At 49.0% G+C, this 27,574-nt stretch overlaps 1 protein-coding gene across 1 annotated transcript in view; it reads left to right on the top strand.

Annotated features, from left to right (window-relative positions):
• Window positions 1-27,574, top strand: part of LOC144372094 (mitotic spindle assembly checkpoint protein MAD1-like) — a 257,564-nt gene that overhangs the window by 206,606 nt on the left and 23,384 nt on the right. The window contains exons 9-11 of the mRNA XM_078035512.1: window positions 2,221-2,309; window positions 2,431-2,464; window positions 4,860-5,043. Of these exons, the coding sequence (XP_077891638.1) occupies window positions 2,221-2,309; window positions 2,431-2,464; window positions 4,860-5,043 (307 nt within the window). The remainder of the gene's footprint in view (window positions 1-2,220; window positions 2,310-2,430; window positions 2,465-4,859; window positions 5,044-27,574) is intronic.

Below are 27,574 nucleotides of genomic sequence, written 5' to 3'. Positions count from 1 at the left end.
TTGTATTGTGAGACCCCAGTCCCCAGAGTTAGAGGACACATTCTTTAAAGAGTGTTCGTAGAAAATGTCCATAGATTAATCACACATTGGGTAATAAAGAGAAGCTTTATAAACTTTATAAACCTTTGTAAATTCAAATAAAACCTCTTCTAATGGTGATGTGACGAAATTTGAACTCACAAACAAAACTAGAAAAAGAAAAGGCTCCTATTGCTTGGAAATTCAAAAACAAAACAAAGACAAACAGAACAAAACATTCTGTCTTAATTCTTGGTTCAAAGAAGAAATGCAATTCAAAAGTGCGTAAAATCTAGAAAACAATTGTATTGAAAGCAGTCCTCATCAGAGCCAGTGGAAACATCTAAATTCATGGTTTAAATATTTATACCATGGGACAAGAAATCATGAATATACATGGACTAACCTCCAGCTGCAGAAGTCGGAGATGCAGTAAAAGAAAACCCCAGTAAGACAAAAGTTAGGAATCTAATGGTCAAAGCAGTGGTTAACAGCAGAGCAAGAAGTAGTAGAAATAATAAGAGTCCAGGTGCCTGTTACTTGAAATGAAGCCAATAAAATAGATGAATTATTCACAACTCGAGTAAAATGTACTAGCATCACCACCCAAAATAAGAAGCAGGACTAATTATGTTCAAGCTTCTGGCTGGGGAAGGCTTAGAAAGCTTCCGGTGCTGAGGACTCTATGTGGCCAGGTGGGGCCCCCACACCCTACACAGAATATTCCCAGCTTGCACCCATGGCTTAGACCTCTCTGCATATGTCAAACCTCTATAGTAAGGTAAGTGACAAGTAAAAAATAACCCTAAAAAGAATATGGTTTCTACATGACTTCTGTGGAAAGAATTATGAACCATATTGCAAGTCCTTTTAAATAAAAACAAACATCTGGAATAGATAATATTTTCCTAGAAAGTTTCTCATCAATTCTGAACCCAGAAAAGAAAATTCTAAACAGGCCACTTATTAAAGAGCAAAGTTGGCACGAAATAGCTCCGGTTGTCTTGCTGCCCTCTCCCAACAAAGAGAAATGGAAGATGCATCAGGCGGAGCCAGTTTCAGGGAAACTTCTACCAGATTCTCAGGATAGGCACCTGCAAGGTATATGGATGGCCCGAGTATAGAGGAAGGGGGAGGGCTCTTTGGTAGTGAGCAACTGTGTCGGTAACAACTGTGGTTTGCACAAGGCCTTGCACAAGTGCACACCTCACAGAGGAGACATGTTAGTGCATGTTAGTGTCAGCATGCTAGGAGTGAATGTCATTGGCAAGTTGAAATACATTGTCTTGGTCCATCGGTAGCTGCTATCACAGAACACCAGAGGATAATAATTTATAATAAACAGTTATTTCTGCCACCTATGTTTCTGGAGGCTGAGAAGTCCAAGGTCAAGGGACCACATCTGGCAAGGATGAGAAGGGTAAGGGCACCTGAGAGCTGCACTGAGGAGTGGCCAGACTTTGTTAGCAGACAGCCTCTGAGCTGCAGCTGCGGCACAGTTTCGGGCTCCTTCTAGGCTGCTCCTTGGAATCCTGGGGCCTCCTTAGCTAGCCCATGTCTGGGTGGAGAGAGGAGGTTAGCTCTGAGTGCATGTCCTCTAGCTCCTGAGGTCCCTGGCCAGTGGCTGGCCATTGACAGTACCCATTCTCAAGCCTGAAATTACTGGGACTCCTCATATCCACTACTCCCTAACCCTCCCACACACTGATGTGTCCAAGTGTTATTACAGTTCACTTTCCTCCTGGAGGAGGCCTTCAGCTTCTGTATTCTATAGAGGAATCTGAAGTAGCAAAAGAAAGAAAATACTGTGACTGTTCATTCAAAGCAGTGGCAAATTTAGAATATGTTCTTTCCAGTTACTGTGTCCCTTTTTGCCCCAGAGATTTTGGTGTCTCTCCACATTATTCCCAGAATGACTGTGACTCCATGGCTAATCTGCAGACAGAAGTGTTAAGGAAGGGAAAGGGTGATTTTTGCAAGAGGTAGCATGCTGGTGGCCTTGCAGATTCAGGCTGCTGGGATTCCCAGGAAAACAGCCCCCCGTCCTATGTTCCCTAGCAGGAGGAGGGGATTGGGTCTGGGGAACCTTTGAATGGTGCTTTTGGGACCTCTGGGGCCAGGCAAGGTTCTAGGCTCTGTGCTGTCTGTAGGCCTGCAGAGCCCCCTGCACCTGCTGACCCTTGGCCCTGTGTTTTCTCGCAGCTGGAGATGGAGCTGAAGATGCTGAAGTCCCAGCCGGGCTCTGCTGAGTCGAGCTTCCCGTTCTGCAGAGAGGAGGTGGACACACTCAGGTACGCTGTGCTGGGGCTGGGGCTGCTGGCAGTGGGAGTCTACTAGAACCCCTTCCTCCACTGCCTCCTGGATGGCATTTTGTTCCTCAATCACATTCCATCCGCTTGGGTTCCTCTGCAGGGACACTCATCTCCACTGGGCTGGACCTTTTCCAGTATCCTTTTCTTGGCCAGCACTGGCAGACAGCTGGGCCTTGCAGCCTCCCCCATGTTCAGGAGCTCGCAGACACTCTTGTCGGGCATCTGGTAGGACCTGCCTTTGCTGCCAGCAAGGTAAAGCAACAGGCCCATCTTCTTGGCTTGTGCAACTCTAGAGGCAGCAAGGAATTTATGAGCAGTGGAATACTGGGAGGTGCAGATGAGGAGAACTGCTTACAGAAGCAGTAGCCCGACCAGATGTGCTTTCTGTTGTCAGCTGGGCACCTTTGTCTATTATTCAGGACGCGCTCACTCGCCCTGAGCTACTGTTTTCCTAGATGCGCTTCCTGCACCTCCGCCATCCAGCACCCCTCACTTCTCTGTAAGCAGAGACCGCGGGCTGAGATTGTTCCCAGATCTTATTTCCTTTCTCCCCAAGACATGTCAGGGTCCTAAAGGAGATCCAGATGTGTGGGTGGGGTGCTGAGCAGCCCCTCCTTACTGTCCCCTGATGCACACTTCAGCCCTACCATTCAGTTTCTAGTCGAAGTGGCAAGTTTCCAGTTCTGGCATCTCTCATGGGAGACAGAAACTGTGGATGCAGAGTGAGTGTGGCTGAGTGGCCGTGCCTGGGGAGCCTCCCTTCTGCCCTAAGTGTATGCCATGGACCAAGTGTCTGGCATCCAGGGCTTCTCACCCAGGGAGCTGTTTCTGGTGAGTGAAATGAGAACAGACCTGGGAACCAGGACAGCCCCAGTGAATACCAGGTGGCCCTTGATGAGGCCACTGGTGCTGGAGTTTTAATGGCCCTCCCTGGGTTGTGCAGCCAAGGCCCAGCAGACTGGGACAAACCCTGGTACCCAGGGCTAAAGTGGCCTCAGCTGTTTCTCCCCTGTGGGTTCCGTTTTCTCGTGGGTAGTGTATGGATGACCCCAGCTTTGCAGGGTTGTTGAGTAAAAGCAAGAAGATATGTGCGCTGCCTCTGGTCCAACCAGGCCCAGAAGTGTTGAGCCAAAAACAGTTATGGTCCCTTCCAGGTTTGAGGTTTCCTCCCTCATTTCTGAAGCATTTCTAATATATGGACGGAGGCCTTATAAATAGCACTTTGGAGACCTGCCAGATCCCAGGCTGTTTGTTTTGCGCTCGTTCCGTCATTCACTCGGTAGACACCGCGTGTGCGCCGTGGGCACCGTCAGGGCTCAGCACTGAGGATGATGGAGTGGTGAGCAAGACGCACACTCTCCGTCTTCATCAGTTTTGTGGTTTAATGGGGACTTGGGGGGACATTATTCACAGGCAATCCTGGCTCTGTAATTATGGATGGAGAGGAATGTGGTGGTGCTGTGAGAGCAGGTGTCTGGGGGCAGGGGGCTCCCCTGGGAAATACGTTTGTGTGTGGCCATGGGTTAACCATAGGATGGCAGGGGAGCTGGAGGCCAGGCCTGGGCCCCAGTGAGGGTTTGGTCTTTATTCTCTGAACAATGGGAAGCCATTATGTGTTTGAAAGTAGAAGAGCAACATGATTTAATTTGCAGCAGCCAGCACCACTGGCCTCCAGGGTGGGCAGCTCTCCCCAGCTGAGTGCCAGGCAGCATCTGCTGTGGGACACCCTTCCAAGCTGAAGTGACTGTTCCCAGCCAGAGGAGGGCCGAGCATATCTCCTATACATATACCCCTCAGCTCATGGAGCAGCCCTATCTGTGGTGAAGAGCTCATAACACAGAGGTGTGAGTGGTGGTGGTGGTGTGTGTGTGTGGGGGGGTGTTCAATGCAAGAGGCATTTGAATGAGACTGGGAGGCCCCAAAAGATGGCTAGCAGCTTAGGAGTGCATGCCGCCAAGGGCCACAAAGGCAGGAGAGCTCAGCTGGTGTCTGCCATGAGAGGAACAAGGGCCAGGAGCTGGCCGTGGAGGAGGCATTCAGAGAGTGCTGGGCTGATGGAGGCCCCAGGTCAGCTCTCATGGAGGAGGCACCAAGTGCTCAGGAATCAGCATAGTTGGCCCCTCACCTGACAGAGTCCTTAATGCCATGCAAGACAGGTATGTCCTGTGGTTGTCCCCCCCACTTCCACCCCGTGTCCCTGGGAATCCTGTTATCAGGTGATGCAGTGAAGGGATTGGATTTGGGTGTTGGCAGGTGCGCCTCAGGGTGTTAGCCAAGGGGGCAGAGGACAGTCTGCCCCAAGGGCCTGAGGCTGTCAACATGGGCCAGCACTGTGTTACTCAGCTCTCCTGTCACAGACTGGCATCCTGTCTTCTGCCAGGACTCTGGCTGCCCACAGCTCTCATGCTGCGGCTGACAGGAGCATGGCCAGGCGTGGGTGGGGCTTGTGTGGGCTGGAACGCTTTGGGTTTATTTTTTAAACTTCAAGAAAGAGCTTTATTGTTGACATCTTTTGCTCAACGATCAAAGCTTCTTGTCCCCATTGTCTCACTTGGAAAACGCAGCTGTGGAAAGAAGCAGCTTCGTGGCTGGCCGCTGGGAGCTGGTCGGCATGTGTCGAGAGGCTTTGGTGGAGTTTTGCACCACAGTTCTGCAGCAGCACTTCTGACTTCCAGCCAAGGAGCAGCTGAGGGTGGAGATGGCTGTCACACAGGTACCTGCATCTGGGTGGCTGCTCCACACTTGGGTCATGTGTGACAGGCAACCCCAGGTGAGCAGGGGCTCTGCGTAGTGCACTCAGCCAGGGAGACAGTGTAAAACCAGGACTCACAGAGCCCAGGTGGCTCCTCTGGCTTCTCAGGGACAGATTCCTGTGCAGGTGGGGGAGTCCTGCTTGGCCAGGGTGCTGACCCGCCTCTCCTTCCACAGACCTGTCTCTCTCTTAAGGTCTGTTTCTTCTACTGGGTGGGCTAGCATCTCTGGTGCTCCCTGCCTCTGCCCAACCCTGCAATGGCACCCCCTGTAACTTCTCACTTTCCTCCCACGACCCCAGCCATCCAGGCTCAGGGCAGGCACATGGGTTGTGCCTCAAGTGTCCCATACCATCACAGGTAGGCTTGGTGTTCTTGAGATAGCCATATTTGTAGCTCACTTTTGTCCTGAACGAGGAGCATATTGTTGTAGTGAGTTTTCTTCAGACAACATCAGGCAGCCCTCTGGCTGGGAAGTAGTGACAGAGGGGCTGGGGCCAGCTGAACGAGCAGTGTCTCTAGACACCAGAAGCATCTGCCCCAGCTCCCCTGGGGGAGACACCAGTGCTGTCAAGGCCAGAGGGCTCGTCATTGTTTCTCTGCAGCTGTAGAAGAGAGGGGAGACTTAGATGACCCCCTTTGAACAAGGGTCTGTTTCTCCTTTTGATTCTCACTTCTGAGGTTGAAGTGCTTTTCCTTCAGTCCTCTGAAAGTTTCTGAGGAGTGGTTTTTGAAGTGGTTGGTTCAGAGAAAGACAGTGGACACGAGGGCCCTGCTGCTGTCAGCCAGCCTTTCCCCGTGACCACAGTCGGCCAGCTGGTCACAGGAGAGCTGGTGGGGGAACGAGGGGGACAGCACTGCCAACCTGGGTACTGGGAGTTCATATGTGTGTGCATTCACCTAGGTTACATTTGCTACACACAAGAGAGTAGACATACTTACTTGTTTTGTGTAAGTGACACACATCCCTCATACCACATCATCTCAGCACAGAAAACGGAAGTGTCAGTACAGATTTAAGTAGCAACAGCTGAGGCCCTTTCAAGTGGAACAAATCTGGATTCGTTATTTTCTGCTGTCAAATAGCAGCTCTGGCAAATCCTAAATGTTGTCTGTGGATTTAGCAACTGGGTAGACTTTCAGTGATTCCAGAGGCTCGTGTGTCTGTGCCAATGCCTGTTAGTCACACTCCGGAGCCTCTCCGTCACGGCCACGCTTACTGCCTGCCAGGTCCCACGGATGTGCTGGCTAGGCCCCAGTCCACGTGGGCAACCCCAGGCTTTGGGGGCTGAGGGAGCCCTGCCTGCTGGTGCTGGAGATGTCGGAGGATAGTGTGGTACTCTGCAGTACCCACTGGTACCCTGGAGCCCTGGCTGCACATTTAGGAGTGAGGTTGCAAGCACCTGGCTAGAAACCTGGGATTTGTCCCCGTGGCTTTGCTAGGAGATCCCAGCTGGGGTCTTTCACTTGGTGCCCTCAGAATTATTATTCTTTGGTTTCTTCTCAGCCTGGCATATCTTTGGAGACTTGGGCCTGGCAGATATCAGCCTGTTACCAGCTCCTGGGAGCTGGGTGGGGGATGGTGCTGGAAGCTCAGCATCATGGTGGAACTTTAATGTCCCATTGACCTGGGGGATGGGGTCATCCTGCTGTACCTTAGCAGAGGACTTATCCCCAAGCCCAGAATCACTGTTCTTTGAAGAGGAGGGGCCTGTGGTACTCGGCAAAGATGTGGCATCACTGGCGTGAGGTGAAGCTAGGATGAGGGGTGCCAGTTTTCAAGAATCTTCAACATCCAGTTCAGTTCCTCGGCAGTCCCCTTTCTTCCCAGGTCCAACTCACACCTGCAGACCTAGACACACAGCCAGCTGGTGGAGGATGCCTTGTAAGATGGAGGAAGGCAGTCCAGTGGGGACCTCAGGACTGGGGACAGTGAGGTGGTAGTCCCCTGAGTTCCCAGAATACCAGCTGTATGTCCTGGACATGGAACCCTCAAAAGGTTGAATGCACAACCAGCCATAGGCATAGACCAAAGTCTCCAAAGACGTTCACTCCCCCAGCCACAGGGGTGCCACCTGATAGCGGGTAACCTTGAATATGCCTTTCTGACTTTGGCTGATGCCAGGGAAAGAATTGTTCTCCACCCCACTGCCCCACAGAGCCCCTGCCCAGTGAGTCTACTTCCTACCCCAGCCTTCACAAGTGCCCCTGCCTGGCAGTGTAGCAGGGCTGAGTAGGTGGGCAGGCTGTGTCCCTGACTAGGATTGTCCTACCTTGGTTGAGTCAGGCTGACCAGGTAGCTGAGCTTCTATCCCCATCTGGCACTTGAGAGACAAAGGTGAAGGGGCTCCTTACTGCCCTCATGAACCATGTCTGATGCTAGCAGGCATCTCTGCCATTAGGATGGGAGGCCTTTTTTCTGCAGGCATCCCACTTTGTCAGGTTGGTATCAGCAGGGCCCATGGCAGCCCTGCACCTGCCCTGTCGCGTGTATACACGCCATTCAGCAGAACTTCAAAACACAGGAAGCAGAAGCAGATAGAACTGAGGAGAGAAACAGACACTCAAGCATTTACAGAGGACACCCATGCACTGCTGTCCACAGTTGGTGGGGGGCCAACAGAAAAGCAGCAAAGATCTGGAACTGAATGTCACTGTCAGCTAACAGGTATGGTCAGTGTTTGCAGAGCACTATCCATTCTCTCTTAAAGTCCACTTGGCACATTTACCACAGTGGATTTTATCTTGGGTCACAGAACAAACCTTAGCAAAATTAAAGGAATCATATTCATGTACAGTATGTTCTCTGGCTACATTGAGCTCAAAGTAGAGGTCAATAACAGAAAAACAACAGAAAAATCTCCAAACGATCAGAAATGACACAAAATCTCCAAATGTGCTTCTGAATCCTCCACATGTCAAAGAGGAATTCTCAAGAGAAATATACACAACTGAGTGATAATGAAAATACAAAACTTTGTCAGATACAGTGAAACCAGCACTGAGAAGGAAACTTTCAGAGACATTCACATTAGAGAAGAAAAGAAGACTCTTATTTATGTGCTAATTGTGAGAACCTGAGGGAAGAGCAGAAGCAGCTTAGAATAGGCAGAAAGAAATAATGAAGAGCAGAAAGAAATGAAATTGATAAAAAAAATAGAACGGAGAAAAAAATCACTGAACAAAATGCCATTTTAAAAAAAATCCATAAAATTGATAAACTGCTAGCAAAACTGACAAGTATTAAGAAGCCACAAGACACACATCATCGGTATCAGGGCTGAAGCAGGGGCTGCCGCTGTGGATCCTGTAGTGTCACAGGGCACGGCAGACGGCTTCATGCTCAGAGACTCATTCACTTGGAAGCAAGAGATCAGTTCTTCAAAAACCTTCAACTACCAAATATGAAGTATGCCAAATATATATACCAAAATATGAAATACATACCAAAAGATATGTACCAAATATACCAAAAGATGAATAGATTATCTGAATAGTTCTAGGACATTAAAAACCTGAAGCCATTATTAAAATGCTCCCAAGAAAGGTCTCTGCAGGCCCCAGTGGTTTCCCTGGGGAATTCCACTGAACAGCTAGAGAGCTTTTGGTGGCAGGTCACTCAGCCTCGTCCAGGAGACAGAAGAGGAGATGGCCAGGGTGGGGAGGAGTGCCCATGTCTACCAGAGACAGCCGGGTGAGCCTGTTGGCATCTTGCTGGGGGGCAGGAGCCTGAGAGCCCGTGACCTGCAAAAGTCAGGAAGGCAGTGGCAGCTCTGCTAGCTAGCTCTGATGCCCCACTGAGGTGGACACCATCCAGGGAACTGAGTGAAGAGGGCAGCAACCTCCTTGTATTAATCTACAAGTGCCTATGAATCATAAATATTCCTAAAATGCTGCCTTAAATGAAGGCCTTCACCCCTTCTCCAGCTCCAACCCCCTTCTTCCTGCTTTTAGACATCACCCTCCACCCCAGGGGACACTTCCTAAGGCTTGGTGGCATAAAGCCTCTGAGCTCATCCTCTCCTGGTCAGGGACTCAGCTTTTTGGGGTCACTGCCACTCACTGTCTGCTGTCTGACTTCTAAGGCTTTGTGATGTTGTCTCTGTTATTTTCTTGTCTTCAGCAGTAGGCCTGAGGAAAATGAGAAAGCCTTTACTTTTGATTTTGCAGCATTTTGAGGGAGTGCGCGTTAATGAACCCGTTCAAGTCACTGTCGTAAAGCTCAAGGCTTTGTTTTTCCATTTCTGTATATATTTGAAAAGTGAAGCAGATGATTGAAGGCTGTTTCTCCTCCTTATGTTACAAATTAGCACCTTCTCTGCTTTCTCAGACCTTTTGTGTTGCCATATAGTTTGCTCCACTGTGTGGTCCATTAACCCCTTCTGAGCTTCAGTGACTTCGTGCTCTCAGCTATTCAGGAACCATGGCATCTTCATGGGCAAACTGCTGGCATGTTGGACTTAGGTGCTCTGTCCCTAGAGCCTATCTTTATTTGACTACGGGAGTCTGGTTGCTTCCAGGATTCTGATCATTCTGTTTCTGAAAATGGTGACAACTACTCACTTTAGTAGTAGCTGTCAGTAGCAAAATTGTAATAAGTTGCCTGCTGCCGCTTATTTGGTGCACACCGTGGGCCACATCCCACATGTGCATTCTTGCCTTCTAACACCATCCCAGGACAGTTTCTAAGAAAGATGCTCACTTCATGGAGGCCTGGGTTCCATACAGTGGAGTACATCCATTTTCAAGCGTGGTTTAACCAGCAGTATTGAGAGTTGGGTGGTGGCAATTGTCTGTGAAAGAGCAGGTCTTAAGACACATATCATCTTCTGAACTCTAAAACAATGAGAAAAGCAGCTGGGTGTGATGGTGCACACCTGTAATCCCAGTGACTCAGGAGGCCGAGGCAGGAGGATTGCAAGTTTGAGGCCCTGTCTTAAAAAGAGCTAGGGATGTAGCTCAGTAGTAAAGCACCCCAGGGTTCATCACCAGTACCAAATAAAGAAAGAATGAAAAAAGCCAAATTCAGTCTACCTTTTCCTATCACTACATGCATCCATTTCTGCAGAACATCAGTGATCACTCTCCTCCCAACTCCACCCACACCATGGTCACGCTCTGAGAGGTGTGTACAAGATTATGTGATCACTACACAGTAGGTTTTAGGACATGTCCTAGGATCATCTTAATTTTTTTCAATCGTTATGTAGTAAAGTTACTGTTTTTTAATGGTGAATTTTAATCACCCCATAATCAGAGAACAAAATAATTTCGTCACCTCCCAAGCCCTTGCTCTCCCTTTTGCTCATTCCTTGTGCCTCTTGCTCCGCCCACCACTGCTCTGCTCCCCAGCCCTGCTGTCCTGGGAGACAAATCCTCTGCTGTCACCTCTTGAGGCTTGCGACGTCCACACAGCATCACAGCATCACGTACTTGAGCGTCCTGATTGCCAGTGTGCACAAGTCCACCCTTCTTGATCACTGTGACTTTGCAGGAAGCTTTGGGATCAGATGGCACGCATCTTCAGATTTACTGCTCTTTTCTGGATTGTTTTGCTGCTTCTGACATCTCAATAAGTTTTCCTATCCCTGAACACTAGTGTCTTAAATTTATTTGGGTTTTCTTTTAGCAGTGTTTGTAGTTTTTAGGGTCTGATCTAATATCACATTGGATAAATTAATTCCTGAGTATTTTGTTCTTTTTGATGCCATTGTAAATGGAATTTTCTTAATTTCCTTTTCAGATTGTTCATGGCTAGTGTATGGAAATACAAGTGATTTTTTTTTTTATTTTGCATGTTGACTTTGGATCTTGCAGCTTTGCCAAATTCTTTGATTAACCGGGTTTTCTTCTTTCTTTCTTTCTTTTTTTTTTTTTTTTGCAGATTATGTGTGGTGTTTGTATGGCATCTGTGAATACAACAGTTTACATTCTCTTGTGTGCTGGATGCCTTTTATTTCTTCGTCTTGCCTAATTGCTCCGGCTGTGTTGAATAGAAGTAATAGAAATGGGCCGTTTTGCCTTATTCCTGATCTTAGGGGAAAGCTTGCAGTCTTTCGATGTTGGGATTGATGTCAGCTATGAGGTTTTGGAAAAAAATGCCCTTTATCATGTTGAGGAAGCCCCTCTGTTCCTGTTTGTTTTGTGTGTTTCTTGTGAAGGGGAGATGGATTTAGTCAAGTGCTTTTTCTGCCTCCACTTAGAGGAGACTTTTATTCTATTAATGTTGGGTGTTACACTGGCTGGTTTCCAGATATTGAGAGAGCTGTGCACACCTGGTAGCACCCCTTCCAGTTTGCTGAGTTGGGGTTAAGGATTTCATGCCTGTATTCATCAAGGTTGTTGATCTCAGTTTTCTTCAGCTAATCTTTGACTTCAGTGTGAGCATAATGCTGTTCTCAGACCAAATCAGGCAGGGTTCCCTCCTCATGAGCTTTCTGGAAGAGTTTGGGAAGTATGAGTGTTAATTCTTTGGATGTTTGGTAGAACTCAACAGTGAGGCAATCTGGTCCTCTTTTGATTACTGATATAATCTCTGTATTTTTTATGGATTTGTTGATATTTTCTATTTCTTCTTGTGTCAGTTTTGGTAGTTTGTATTTCTTGGACTTCATTTGTGTCTCAGTTATCACATTTGTTTTTATATGTGTTTATGTATTCTCTTATAATCCTTTTGATTTCAGTGAAACCAGTAGTAATGTCCCCTCCCTCATTTCTGAATTTCATAATTTGAATCTTCTCTCTTTTTTATTAGTCAATCTGGGAAAGATTTGCCAATTTATTGACCTTTTCAAATCATCAGCTATTGGGTCTATGTATTTCTCTATTGCATTTCTGTCCTCGGTCTTGCTCATCTCCGCTCTGATCATTATTGTTTTTTTCTTTCTGCTGGATTTGAGCTAATTTGCTCTTCTTTTTTCTAGTTTCTTAAAGCCATACTGTTAGATTATTGACTTGAGAGCTTCCTTCTTTAATTTAGGATTTATAGCTGTAAGTTTCCTTCTTGGTTTTGGTCTCCAGGTATTTTCTAATTTCCCTTGTGAGTTCACCTTCAACCCATTGTTGTTTAAGAGTGTTGTTTAATATCCACCTATTTATGAGCTTTTTATTTTCCTTCTGTGATTGATTTCTAATTTCATTGCAGTAATTCCATTACATTAACAAGTTTAACTTAAGACTTGTTTCAAGGTTTTATATGTGATCTATTCTGTAGAATATTCCACATGCTCTTAAGAAGAATGGCTATTCTGTTGTTAGGTGTATGTCTTTATGATCTAAGTGATTTATAGTGTTGTTCGTCTCCTTTTCCCCACCTTTTTTTTCATTAAAGATTGGAACCAGAGGTCCTTTACCACCTGAGCCACATGCTCAGTCCTGATTGTTTATTTATTTAGTGGAACTGGGGATTGAACCCAGGGCCTCTTGTATGTGAAGCACTTGCTCTACCACTGAACTACAACCTTGGACTTACTTTTCATTTTTTATTTAGAGACAGGGTCTCACTAAATTGCCCAGGTTGACCTTAAACTTGTGATCCTCCTGCCTCAGTCTCCCAAGTTGCTGGGATTGCAGTCATGTACCACTGGACCAGGCTAGTTCCTTTTCTTTCTTACTGATCTTTCTGACTGATCTGGATATCTTTCATTCCTTTTTATTCCTAAACAATATTGCAGGATTTTTTTTCTTTTTTTTTTTTTTGTGTGTGTATATGTGTGTGGTAAGAACAATTAAAATTTGTCCTTTCAGCAGTCTTTACGTGTGTTTGATACATTTATTGTTCTTGGCTGTGGTCACCATGGTGTAGAGTAGGTCCCTGAGCTTCCCACGCCTGTGTATCCTTTGATCAGCACCTCCCGTTCATCCCCCAGCCCCTGGTAACCACAGTTCTACTTCCAGGGCCTGCTGCCCTGGGTTCAGATTTTTTTTTTTGTACCAGATTGAACCAATTCATCTGTTGAAGGACACGTGGGTTGGTTCCATAGTTTAGTTATTGTGAACTGAGCTGCTATAAACATTGACGTGGCTGTGTCACTGTAGTATGTTGATTTTACATCCTTTAGATATATACCAAGGAGTGGGAGAGCTGGGTCAAATAGTGGTTCCATTTCTGTTTTTTTGAGGAATCTCTATACTGCTTTCCAGTGCGGTTGCCCCAATTTAGTTCTTTTCATTTCTCAACATGAATAGTCCTGTAGTAAATACGGTTGTGCAGATATCTCTATGGCATACTCATGTCCTTTATTTTGTGCATGGATCAAGTAGTGGGATTTCTGGATCATATGGTAATTCTATTTTTAATTTTTTGAGGAATTTCCATACCTTTGTTCATAATGGCTATACTCATTTATATTCCCACCAACAGTGAATACGGGTTCCCTTTCCTCCTCATCTTTACCAGCAGTTGTTATCTTTTGTCCTTTTGAAAATAGCCATTCCAGCAGGTGTGAGATGATGCTTCTATGAGGTTTTGATTTGCATTTCTCTGATGATTGCTGACAATTGATAATGAGCATTTTCTCATAAACCTGTTGGGCATTCATATGTCTTATTTTGCAGTCTGCAATAGAAACCTTTTTCATTTCTGATATCATGACTTTGTGTCTTTTTTCTTTTTCAGCCTTGTTGGGACTTTACAATTGGATTGGTCTATTTAAAGTACTAGTTTTCAGATTCTTTAATTTTTTTTCCTCTATTGTTTTTCCATTTTCAATTTCATTGATATTTGTTTTATAGTATAGTTTTCCTTCAGCTTGCTTTAGGTTTATTTTTTCCCCCTTTAACTTCCTAAGGTAGGTGCTTGTTTTCTTCCTCCTTTTTGTTTTTGACAGTACTAGGGGTTGTACCCAAATCTTCGCACATGCTGGACAAGTGCTCTACCATTGAGCTACTTCCCAAGCCCTTTTTATTATTTCTTATTTTGAGATAGGGTCTTCCTAAGTTGCTGATGCTGGCCTCAAATTTGCCATCCTCCTGCCTTGGTCTCCAATCCCCCTGGAAATCAGGGTACCTGGTGCAGGTGGTACTTGTGGTCTCCTGTGCAGGGTGCCAAGGCTTTGGGGCCATGGGGCAGGGAGCATGTTGTTTGGAATCCTTATGTACAGCAGCCGTGTCTCCTGCATGGGTGGATACAGATTTCCTATGTCACAGTCCAGTATGTCACAGTCTACTCTGTAGTTTGCTGCTCTTATCCCCCTCTTTTGTCTCCTGAGCTGTTCTTCCTTACATTGATACCTTGAGGGACCCAGGCTCCTAATGCCCAGCTGCAGGAGCTGCCCCTTCCTTGCAGGCCTGGGTCTTCTTATTGCAGAGGGTGCTTGGAAAGCACAGTGGGGTACCAGGTGTGGGTGCATACAGGCCTTCTCAGCCTGCCCACACCGCTGGTGTCCACACAACATAGACAGTTCTGTCCTTGTGCTGGGTCAGTTTCTCTTTGCTTGGGTCTGCGTGTACCGCATGCAGCTGGCCGTCTCGGAATCCCATCTTGGCACTCGTGCTCAGCGTTGCCGTATATTATTTGTTTCCTCTGTGTTGCCTGAGTCTGCTCACACCTCCTGCTTTCTGCTCGGTTATTTGGGCCACTTTTGGCGTTCCATCTAAATTTCACTGCGATGCCCTGGACTCTTTTCTCTGTTTAACTTTTGTGCTTACTCTGGGGCTCCAGGGAATACACTGTGCCTCCTGGGTCAACTCTTTCCCATTGCAGTAAACCACAGAAGCTGCACCTCCTCATCAGTACTTCACCCTCATCCTTCAGCGCTCCACACTTAAGCCTGCATTGAAAAACCTCAGCTCTTGATGGCATCTGTCTTGTTTCTAGTCTTAACTCAGTAGGAGACAGCTTATTATATGTAACAGGTGGCCAGGGTCCACAAGGAGGAGGCCAGCTGGGCAGCACAATGAGCTTTTGAACAAATGTGCATAAGCGTGCAGTTCTGTATCGCTTAGTGACTGAATGTGTTCTGAAAACTGTGTCGTTAGCTCTCTTATCAAGAAGTGAACATCAGGCTGCGTTTATATGAACTGGAAGGCTGTGACATCACAAGGCAATGTGATCTTACAGGACCATCCCAGTGGCTCTATGGCACGTGACTATACTTGTTATGCGTTATTGCTTTTTTGCTCCCTCTCTCTCTGCGAGGTAATAGTTTGCCTGAAAAGGTAGGTTGCAACAGAAAGCACACCCTTTTCATATGAGCAAACAAATTTGTCTTATGTGGGTCTGCCCTCTGACAGCTCGCTGGGATGGAGTGTGGCCAGCCATTCTATTCAGATATGTCTGTAGCTTCCAGTGTGGCTTAATGACATTTAGCCCTCAAGGCCTTCTGCCTATGCAGCTTCAGAATGCACACTATCCAATTTTAGCATGTCATCCTGAGGGGTCCTTCTCAGCTTCTCCTAAAGTGAGAAGTGCCTCCCTGCAGAAGATCCTTCTTGGAATGGTCCCAGAGGCTGTTTGTGCCACATGCCCATAGAGTCATCATGGGAAACCCTGCGGTACAGCAGCCAGAGTGTCAACCTGAGGCCATCTGCCAGGCCTTCTTCACCAGCCTAGTGATCAGGCCTGCCACATAACCTCACAAGTCTCAGTTTCCCTTTTTAAGCTGGGGAGTGACAGCAATGACCAAATAATGTATGTACTTCACATACGTGAATCTGTAGGTAACTGTCACCTGTGGCACATAGCACATCTCACCCTGCATGTTGTTTCCAGCAAGTCAGGGCTGCCTTGGGCTGCAGCCAGAGTCATCTGTGCTTAGGGCACTAGAGTGAGCAAGGATACCCCCTGACTCCTCGGAAGGGCATTTGGTGGGGTCCATCAGATGAGAGAGGTGCACACCCTCTGACTAATGGCTCTGCTTCTAAAAGCACATCCTGGGTTGGATGCTGTGCTGAGTTTTCACACACATGCACACCATGTGGGCCATCACCACACCTGGGACAGGGAACCCCCAAACATTTCCTCTTGCTGGGTTGTAATCCCTCCCCTCCTCTTTCTCTTTCACACTCCCTGACACCTACTGATCAGTTTTCGGTCTCTGTAGATTGATTGACATTGTATAAGGTTCTAGCGGAATGAAACCACATGACGTGTTCTTTTCTGTCTGGCTTCTTTCACTCAGCATGTTTACTTTGCATTAGGACCACATGCACAGACAGTGATTGTTTTTGCTGCTGAGTAGTCTTCTGTTGCGTAGATATACAATTTGTTTATACATTCCTCTGTTGATGGACATTAGATTTCTCCCAGTTTTTGCCTACGCCTCTAAAACAACTTTATATTACAAATAAAGTCCTTGTACAGAAATACTTTCTTTTCTCTAGTGCAAATATCTAATTGTGCAATGACTATGATTATGTGTTTGACCTGGGAAACTGCCTGCCTCTCGTCCACAGCGGTGTAACCTGTCTCCTTCACACTGGCACTGGGTGGTCCAGTTGCTCCTCACCAGCATCTGGTGTGGTAGGTCTTACTTTCAGTCCTTCCGACAGGTGTGTAGCAGTGTCTCATTGTGGCTTTAACGTCCATTTCCCTAATGACTAATGATGTTGGACACTTTTTCATGGTTTATCTATACATCTTCTTGGTAAAGTGTGTGTGTTCAAATCTTCTATTTCATTCTTGATTACTTGTTTTCTTATTGAGTTAGAGTTCTTTATATATTTTGGGTAGAAGTTCTTTGTAAGATACTTATTTTGCTTTTCAAAGAGTTTTTGTTTTTGATGAGGTCCAGTTTTTTCGGTTGTTTTTGCATTTGTTTGTTTTCGTGCTTTGTTTTGTTTTTGGTACTGGGGATTGAACCCAGGATTGCTTTACCACTGAGGTGCATCCCCAGCCCTTTTTATTTTTTGAGATAAGGTCTTGCTAAGTTGCGGAGGGTCTCACTAGGTTGCTGAGGCTGGCCTCAAACTTGAGATCCTCCTGCCTCAGCTTCCCCAGTCACTGGGATTACAGGTGTGTGTCACCATGCATCACTCAGTTTTGTCTTGTTTTGATTTGTATTTTATTTATAAAAATCTACAGAATTTTTCTTCTGTATTAGCAATTTTCAAATTGTTGGTTTTACATATAGGTTTGTTTACATAAAAAATTTTTTAATATTGTACATGATATGTATGGATTTCAGTTTTTATTTTTCCCTTTAGGAAAACACATTTGTTTCAAATGAAAAGACCATTTTTTTCTACATTGGATTGCCTTCATCTATTTATCAAAAATAGGTTTTGGTGGCTCTGTGGTACAGCATATGCCTAGCATACATGAGGCCATGGGTTTAATTCCTAGTGCTGAAAAACAAAACACAAAAAAAATAGATTGTGTGTGTGTGTGTGTGTGTGTGTGTGTGTGTGTGCATGTATTTGTCTCAGGTCAGTGCCACACTATTTTGATGACTTAACTTTAATGTAACTCATTGAAATTAGATAGTCCTCTGCTTTCATTTTCTTTTTGTTTGATTAATCTAAGTTCATTACATTTCTATAGGAATTTTAGAATCAGCTTGTTGATTTGTACAAAGAAACCTGTGAGATTTTGATTGGCATTGATGTGATTCTGTAGATGAATGTCAGAAGAAGTATACTACTAACCACGATGGTTTTCCCAATTGTAAGCAGGGTCTTTCTCTCCAATTCATAGGTGATCGTAGACTCTTGGTAGCACTTGCAGGTGTCAGTGTACATCTTCCATGGCCTGGTCATATTCTCTCTTAGTTTTCATGGATTTGGATGCTGTGTAAGTCATATTTTTCTGATAGCTCTCTGGCACTAGTTTCTGGGGAATTTGAATACAGTCAGAACATACTAGAGCTACTCAATTCCTCCTAAACATATTGAGCCTTTTTTATGGTTTAGTATGTAATCTAACTTGAAAAATTTTTAGAGAACATTTGATAAGAATGTGTATTCTGCTGTTACAGATGAGTAGGTGTAAATTTTATGAAAGTCAGACTGTTGATAATGTTTTCAAGTGTCTGTTCCCTGATTTGGCTAGTTATGTAGTGACCCTGACTAAGGACGTGTTGATTTCTCCCACTGCCCTGTTGGTTTTGCTAATTTCTTGTGAAGTTGTTTTGTTTGTACTTATGTGCTCCAGATCATATACCCTCTCCTCTCCTTCAGGGATCTTTTCACTTCTGGGAAGCAGCCTACTTGGCAGTAGGTTATACTCTGAAGTGCATTGTCTGCTTGAAGCAGCCTGTTCACTTTCTCTTCTTGGTTTCCTAATGACAGCATTATTTCTTTTTGTGTTTCATATTTTAAGTGTGTTGTAGTCAAAAGTCTATAACTGGTGATAACTTTTAATCCAATTTCATGGTCTCTGCCTTTTAGTTGGGGTGGTAGGCGCATTTACATTTAGTACAATTACTGAAATGAGTAGGTTCCATCTTGCCATCTTTTCTTTTTCTTTCTCACTCTTTGTCCCATCTCTTCTTTGTTCCTGTTTTTCTTCTCTTAAAAAAAAAATTCAGTGATTCAAAAAAATTTTTTTCACTGTTACTTCAGAGTTATTTCAGAGTTTTAGTGTACATCTCTGACATGGTGCTGTCCAGGTATACAGCATCCAAGTGATGCTGTATACCTTCACATATTGCATAACCACCACACTGCTGTCATCTTCTCCTTGATGTATGCTACTGTTGTACATTTTACTTCTATTGTCTTAAACTCAGTATGTTTTTGTTAATGATTTAATTTTTTTAAAGCTATGAAAACCCCCAATATCTGCCCTGTATCCACTGCTCCTCACTCCTGTGCTTGGATCCTTGTTTTCGTCCACTACCTCCTCCTGCCTGCCCAAGGGCTGCCCTTATCATTTCTTGGAGAGCAGTTTTGCTAGCAAAGAATTCCTCTGTCTTTATATGTTTGAAAATCAACAGTTCTTCTGCATCCCAGTTTCCAACCTCTGCGATCTGTAACAGTTTTTCTATACCGCAGTCTCCAAACTCTGGTCTCTGTCACGTTTCTTCTGCACCCCAATTTCCAACCTCTAGTTTCTGTAACAGTGTTTCTGAACCTCAGTCTCCAAACTCTGCTCTCTGTAGCAGGCCTTCTGCACGCCAGTCTTCAAAATCTGCTCTTTCCAAGGATCCTTCTGCACCCCAGTCTCCAATCTCTGATCTCTGCAACAGTCTTTATGCACCACAGTCTCCAACCTCTGCTGTCTCTAACAGTTTTCTTGCACCCCAGTCTCCAAACTCTGCTCTCTGTGAGCGGTGAGGGGAGCGGGGGCAGGGAAAGGAGCCGTCACCATCTGCCACCTGCTGAACCAGGGACACTGGCTGCCCAGGAGACCAAGCGGACCCGCCGTCTCCAGGGAGCAGAACACCCGGGGGATGGGCATCCCCACGTGGCACAGGAGTCCCACAGAGGGAGCGGCTGTGCTCCCGTGTGCCACTCACTGTGAAGCCTGTCACCTTTGTGGCTGAGGGCTCCGTGGGAGGCAGCGAGCTCGCAGCAGGTGGCGTGGCTGCTGCAGGGTAGGTTCCCTGAGCATGTGGCTATGTGCTTGCTGCCCAGGCTCCCAGGGTGGCCACCATGATGCCATTTTGGAAGCGAGGAGGAGGAAAGGGCCGGGGAGGCCGAGGGCAAGCTCCAGGTGGCCCAGGGCTGTGCCTAGAGATGCTCCACAGGACTCTTGGGTGACTCTGGGCGGGGAGAACCCAGGTGGGGCCGCTGAGAAGGGTCAGCGCTTCTTCCTAGCACTGCACCAGCTCCCCGGGGTGCTGGGGTCCAGAATCCACGAGACAGACTCGCTGGAAGGGAGGAGATGACAAACCCACCAGGAATCAGACCAGAGGCGGTGTGCGGAGAGCTTCCCGAGCCCTCTGCTCACGGCCCGTACATCCCGCAGTGTCACCCAGTATGGGGCTCCTGACTTCTCCAGACCAACGACACTCGAGGTCTTCCGATCTTCCCGTAGGCCAAGCTCTCCTCAAGCGAGCGCACTCGACCCTGATGGCAACCTGGGGGGCTCTTGGGCTGTCCCCAGAGCAGGCCCTGAGTGGCCTATCCCAGAGCACTTGCTTATTTGAGAGGGTAGGAGGAAGGCAGAGGGGAACAGAGCATTTGGAAGGGACATAGCAAGCCAGTCCCCACTGTGGTGTCCAGAGCTTAACCCCACATGGGGCCCGTGGGAAATGGAGCCAAATGCTGATAAGGTGGTGTACTATGATGGCCAAGAAGACGTGGTGGTGGTGAAGGTGGTGGTGGTGGGAGTGATGGTAGTAATGATGGTGGTAATGGTGATAGTGGGGATTATGGTGGTGATGGTGATGGTAGTGGTGGTGGTGGTGATGATGGTGATGGTGATGATGCTGATGAATGTGGTGGAGATGATGATGGGGTTGTGGTGAACATGGTGATGGTGATGGTGATGACGGTGATGGTGGTGGTGGTGGTGGTGGTGTTGATGGTGGTGGTGGTGGTAATGTTGGTGGTGATGGTGGTGGTGGTGATGGTGGTGGTGATGGTGGTGGTGGTGGTGGTGGTGATGGTGGTGATGGTGATGACGGTGATGGTAATGGTGATGGTGGTGGTGATGGTGATGATGGTGGTGGTGGTGGTGGTGAATGTGGTGGTGATGATGGTGATGAATGTGGTGGAGATGATGATGGGGTTGTGGTGAACATGGTGATGGTGATGATGGTGATGGTGATGGTGATGATGATGGTGGTGGTGGTGATGGTGGTGGTGATGATGGTGATGGTGATGGTGGTGATGATGGTGATGGTGATGACAGTGATGGTGATGGTGATGATGGTGGTGGTGGTGGTGGTGAATGTGGTGGTGATGATGGTGATGAATGTGGTGGAGATGATGATGGGGTTGTGGTGAACATGGTGATGGTGATGATGGTGGTGGTGGTGGTGTTGATGATGGTGGTGGTGGTGGAGGTGGTGGTGGTGGTAATGTTGGTGGTGGTGGTGGTGGTGGAGGTGGTGGTGGTGGTGGAGGTGCTGGTGGTGGTGGTAATGTTGGTGGTGGTGGTGGTGGTGGAGGTGGTGGTGGTGGTAATGTTGCTGGTGGTGGTGGTGGTGGAGGTGGTGGTGGTGGTGGAGGTGGTGGTGGTGGTAATGTTGGTGGTGGTGGTGGTGGTGGAGGTGGTGGTGGTGGTAATGTTGGTGGTGGTGGTAATGTTGTTGTTGGTGGTGGTGGTGGAGGTGGTGGTGGTGGAGGTGGTGGTGGTGGTAGTGGTGGTGGTGGAGGTGGTGGTGGTGGTGGTGATGATGGTGGTGGTGGTGGTGTTGATGATGGTGGTGTTGGTAAAGGTGGGGGTGGTGGTGGTAATGGTGGTGGTGGTGATGGTGGTGGTGATGATGGTGATGGTGATGATGGTGATAGTGATGGTGATGTTGATGATGGTGGTGGTGGTGGTGGTGGTAATGTTGGTGGTGGTGGTGGTGATAATGTTGGTGTTGGTGGTGGTGGTAATGGTGATGATGGTGAGGGTGATAGTGATGATGGTGATGGTGGTGGTGACGGAGGTGGTGGTAATGGTGGTGGTGGTGGTACTAAAAATCTCTCTTGTACGAGTTAAAACATGTGGGTTTAGGTGGGACTGCTGACTCCACAGACTCAATGCTTGGCTATTGAAAGCCCAAACAAGAGACTCTGTGAAACTCTTAAAGAACTGCCAATATGAGAAGACACAAATACATCCAAAGATCGGAGCAAATGTTGGTCTTGTGGATGTCCAGCCTCCCTTGATCTACCTGCGTGGGCTCTGGGCATGTCTGAAATGTGCTGATTTTCCCAGAGGCCAGGGTCAGAGTGAGAGATGACGTGGTACCCCCAGGGGACAGGGCTTCCTGGACACAGGCCCTCTGCTCACCAGCACCTTGTGACCCTGAAACCCCTCTCCAGGGCCTTGGGGTGCCCTTTGAAGGGCCCCTGATGGAAATCTCTGCTGACACCCTATTTGCCATCTGCCTGAGGTTTCAAAGTGCCCGGGAGGGCAGTCCTCCCAGGCAGGCATCCGTCTCCCTGGGTCTGAGTCAGTGGTCGCAGGACAGGCCAGCCAGCACTTGCTCACTGGTGGGAGCTGGGTCATGACCTGGGGCGTGAGCGAGTGTGCTGAGGACCAGGTCAATCCTGTGCTGCTCACCAGCCATGCAGCAACAAGGCCTGGCCACCTGGAGGCCAGGCCAGGCGGGGCCCAGTGTCCCCAGCCAGCCTCCGCTGCCAATGTGGAGCTACCAGTGTGCAGCCACCAGCCCTGGTCAGGGCCAAGCTCCCTGACCTGGGAGTCAAAGGGAAAAGCCTTCAGGGTCTCAGAGGAGATCAGCAGCAATTGCTTCAGGGAGTGCAGAGAAAAACGTCTGCGACTAATAAAGAGAAAACCAGCCGTGAGAGCCCCGGAGAGCGTTCAAGCTGCCCCCGTCTGTCTCCTGGGACCCGGGACAGTGCTGAGTCCAGGCCCATCAGCCAGGATGGTACTACGAAGAGCAGAGGGACTTGAGACACTGGCCTGGGGGAGGGAAGTGAGGCTGAGGGAAGTGAGCTCTGGGTTTCTTGCAGGACAGGGGCATAGGCTTCCTGGACACAGGCCCTCTGCTCACCTGCACCTTGTGACCCGAAGCCCTTCTCCAGGAAGGCCTGCAGCAGAGTGACCGGCATTCTAGTGTGCCCAGTCCTCAGGGGACTTTAGGCTGTGGGACTTTCAGTTTCAAAGCTGGGGCAGTCACAGGGAAGCCCCAGGCTGCAGGACTTGGGCTACAGCCTGGAGTCCTGGGGCTCAGACAGGCTGGTGGCTGGCAGCTGGCTTTCCCCCACTGTGGCCAAGACTCCTGACGGGAGCAGCTCACAGGAGACAGGCTGACTTGGGGCTCCTGATTTCTGAGGTCTCCCACCATGCAGGGCCACTCCACGCCACTGGCCTGAGAGCATGGCAGAGGAAGGCCACCAGCCCCTGGCGGCAGGGAGGCGAGAGCAGGTGCCAGGGACAGGTGCCAACGCCAAAGGCCCCCAGTGACCCTCCTCCTGGGGGCACCTCTCACTCTAACTGAGGACAGAGACTGAGCTCTCCCTCTGCGGGAACCCCATGTCCCCAAGTGGCTCGTCCAGCCCTGTCCATGTCACGTCCACTCGGAGTGTTTGGTTCTGCATGAGCCTGGTGAGCCCTTCGCCTGGGGCTCCGTGTTTGAATCAGCCTCCTACAGGGGGAAGGAAAAAGGCCAGGTGGACCTGCCAGAGGGTGGAAAGCAGCCCTTGCCAGGTCGCTGTGGTCCAGCGGGAGAGTGCCACGTTCCCTGGAGGAGGACCAGGGAAGGGTGCCTCTTCTGTCCCTGCCCCTCGGCCTCCCAGGAGGAAGCTTGTGCAGAGCCGTGCCCTTTGCAGGTCTTCCTGCCGGCATCTGCCTGTGGACGTGTGGGAGGGAGGGCGGCCGCTGGGCTGGCCTTGGTCTGGTTTACTCAGATGTGAGACTGACAAGGAGAAGACTGAGGAGAGAACCCGTCACTCACAGAGATGCAGGCAGGGCACCTCGCATAGGGACATGCCGGGAGGGACGAGGACAGAGCCACCTGTGCTGTGGTTAAGGATCCTGTGTGGGACAGGGTTGTTTCTGTATCTGGCCTGGTACGCCCAGGACAGGTGGAACTTGGCTGTAAGTCAGCAGAGCAGGTGGGGGTGGGCTCTTGGGAAAGGCCTCCAGGGGCTCCTGGTTTCTGAGGTCTCCCATCATGCAGGGCCACTCCACTCTGCTGGCCTCAGGGCATGGCAGAGGAAGGCCACCAGCCCCTGGCGGCAGGGAGGAGAGAACAGGTGCCAGGGACAGGTGCCATCGCCAAAGGCCTTCGCTGTCTCTAGGTATTGGCTGCCTGTAGGGCACGTCACATCAGAGAAATAGAAACCTACGATGGAGAAGAGGAAACCTGACTTGCAGACTGATGCTCACTTCCCAGTCCTGGGGCCGCACATGGCTAAGATGGCGCCTGGCGATCAGCCAGAAGGCGTTATCGTGGGTTATGACGAAAAATAGGACCACCTCTAGGATAGGCTCAGAACCCTTCCGCCCTCGTGGGCAGCTCCGTCTCCCTCACTGCCTGTAGGATGGGTGTACATGTGAGCTCTCCCCACCCTGCTGACCTTTATCCTGATTGGCTCCTGGGCCTCATATTAGCTGTGTGTGCTTCCTCAATAAACGAGCTCCAGCCTTGACTGGTCTCCCTGATGCGTCTGATTGTCCTCTGGCGAGGGAGGGCTGAGTGCGGGCGGTCAGTCGGCCCTCTCCTTTCTTGGCTCATCCTGGCCAGGGCATGTTCTTCCCATCTCTCCCGCAGGTCGGGAGGGAACAAGGGCTAAAACCCCCAACATCTGGCTCCCGAATAGGGACATGGAGAAGTCGGTTCACCAAAGTGAAAGTATCGGGGAGCCAAGCCAAGCAAGTTCCGAGGTCAGGGTCTCCCTGAAGAGATGGGGAAATCTCACACTAAGCATGGTGCTCCAGCTCTTAAAGCGCTGAGATTCAGGCTCAAAAGGCGAGGTGTAGAGATCTCAGATGCCCAGGCCAAAAGGACTGGGAAACCTTGGCACACACTGCACCCAGGTTGGTGGATGCCAGTCTTTTGGATTGGCCACCTGGGACCGAGCAGAACAATTGGTGAGGAAGAGGGAGATTACCTTAAAGGACCAACTAATAAAACAAAAAGGCGGAAGCAACCCCCATGAGCGATTAAGGTCAGCCATGCTTACATTATTTCAAATTTTTCCAAAGAGCAACCTCTGACTGCTTTCCAGAGACATTGGTCTAATCAGACACCTTATTTAAAGGTAGAGGTCCGATGGAGGGACCCCTTACTGGATCATAGCACGGTGCTGATCCTTTCATTAGTGTAGGGAGGGGATTTGCATGTGATTCCCGATTGGGGAGCCAAGTCCAATTTGGGTCCCCGCTAGAGATCTAAAATACTGTTTGCCAGAACAAAAGTGATTTCCCAAGAGCACCCCCTCTTGAGGTATGATTCTTTATTTTCTCATTTGAAATGAAAAGACCATTCTGGACGCTTTGCCTGGTTGTGACTGGACTCCTCATTGTCTCCCTCGTGGCATTCATGTTTGTTGGGGGATACATGCTGTGGGGAGGCACACTTTGATGCTGTAAGTGGTGGTAAGCCAATTTGTTGGTCCTTATATGCCCCTGCCCCCAGGAAAGAATGGACCCTTAAAGGCTACTGCCATTCCTGTTTGGTGGAATATAACCTCACCTCTCCCTAGTAGATGCCCTATACTCCCACCCCACTCAGAAGTCCTTTTGCCCTTGGTGACCATGCCTAATGTCATCTGTCTCACTAGAGACAGCACTCTAGATGTGGGGACGTTGAATCCCCTCTGGTGTGGAGGCAATAGGTTTTTTGACGGATCAGTAGGTGGTATGCTCTGTCCTCCTAAGGGTACTGCCTTCCTTTGTGGGGATATGGTGCATGGTGTCCTACTGGGTAATTGGAGGGGGTCTGCACTGTGGTCCTCCTCCTCCTGACACTGGGATCCTCCTTAATGACCAGTCCCTGCCTATACTGCTGGTGATGATTCCCTTTCCAGGCCCCGAAGAGCCATTCATGCTGTTCCTTTGCTGTTGGGCCTGCGGGTGGCCACGGGGATGGGTACTTGACCTCTGGCCTCAGTACTTCTTCGCAGATGTACAATAAGCTTTCTCAGCGGATGATAGGTGACATGCACCATGTTGCAGCCCTATCTTGGACCTGCAATCTCAACTCGACTCCTTGGCTGCAGGAGTCCTCCAAAACCATCATGGCCTGGACCTGCTTATGGCCAGAGAGGGAGGATTGTGCCTGTTCCTTCAGGAGAAGTGCTGCTTCTATGCCAGTCACTCTGTTATTGTTCAAGATAAGATTAAAAGGTTAAAAAGACCTTGAAAACTGTCGGAATGAGCTGTAATAAAGCTTTCTGTGGACTGGGCTAAATGGGTGGCCCCTTTACCTTCTCCCCTTGGTAGGCCCCTTGGTCACTATAATGCTTGTGTTGACATTTGGACCTTGTGTAATCAACGGGCTTCTCCAGTTGCTCAAGGATCGAGCCAAAGCTGTTCAATTGATGGTGGTCCAGCAGCGATAGGCCGTCTTACGAGATACTGACTGGGAGCCCTGTGAGGTTGCCCGTGGGCCCTACCAGGATGTGCAGGTGTAAGTCAGAGGCAAGAGGGTCTTCTTCATAGGCCTAAGTCACCTCCCCTCCTTGAGGTTTCCCACTGGGTCTGCCGATCCTGCAGGTGAACTGCCTGAAGAGCCAGAGTGGTAGTCAGTGACAGGTAAGAGCCCCAGAGGGGGACAACCTAAGACAGGCGCACTCTCCAGTGAAAGGTAGACACTGGCCAATAAAACAAAACAGGGGAGATGTAGGGCACGTCACATCAGAGATGGAGAAGAGGAAACCTGACTTGCAGACTAATGCTCACTTCCCGGTTCTGAGGCCACACATGGCTAAGATGGCGCCTGGCGATCAGCCAGAAGGCGTCATCATGGGTTGTGATGAAAAATTGGACCACCTCCAGGATAGGCTCAGAACCCTTCCGCCCTCGTGGGCAGCTCCGTCTCCCTCACTGCCTGTAGGATGGGTGCACACGTGAGCTCTTTCCACCCTGCTGACCTTTATCCTGATTGGCTTCTGGGCCTTATATTAGCTGTGTGTGCTTCCTCAATAAACAAGCTCCAGCCTTGACTGGTCTCCCTGATGCATATGATTGTCCTTCAGCCAGGGAGGGCTGGTTGCGGGCGGTCAGTCGGCCCTCTCCTTTCTGGGCTCGTCCTGGCCGGGACGTGCTCTCCCCATCTCTCCCGCAGGTCGGGAGGGAACTAGGACTAAAACCCTGGCAGCCACCCTGGCAGGGGCAGCTCCCCAGGCCCCCTCCCTTCCTGGGCACAAGCTGCACTGGGGTCTGCACACGGTGGCTCATGGGGTGTGGGTAGCATTGTGCCCTGTGCCGAGGAAGACTCTGTCAGTGGGCTGTCCACAGTCATATTGCTACAAGTGGCCCCTCAGGTCTATTGTTGGTCCCTGTCCCCTGCCTGGAGTCCCCGCCAGTGACCTTCACCAAGGTCCTGGGCGGGGAGTCCACCTCCCCCCTTGCTCCACCCCTTCCCATCCCACCAGAGTCGGGGTTGTGCTAAGCTGATTGACAGCTTGGTCCCCTCTGCAGAAGGGCTTCGAGTGGCCCCCAGGTTCAGGCGCTGGGAAGCAGAGCCGCTGCTTGTCGAGTAGGATCTGGGGCTGCCAGTGCCAGCAGGGACCTGGGCTGGGAGAAGCACAAGGCGCGTCCCACAGAAACAAATACCTCGCTGTTAGATAGATGTGGCCTTTTAAGTGCAAGGGAGTGGTACTCGTTGCTCCCGGGGATCCTGGTGTGGATGAGATGCTAATTTTTCCCAGGCTCGCTCGGTTCCTGTGCCTGGAATTGCACAGATGGATGGGCTGCGTCTGCACAAAGGCACAGCAGGCCTCCAGGGCATGGAGCACCTGAGCCACCACCTGAACTTCATTTCC

This window comes from Ictidomys tridecemlineatus, chromosome Y (assembly GCF_052094955.1).
Source record: "Ictidomys tridecemlineatus isolate mIctTri1 chromosome Y, mIctTri1.hap1, whole genome shotgun sequence".
NCBI classification, from domain to species: domain Eukaryota; kingdom Metazoa; phylum Chordata; class Mammalia; order Rodentia; family Sciuridae; genus Ictidomys; species Ictidomys tridecemlineatus.
This window is presented reverse-complemented; position numbering and strand designations above follow the sequence as displayed.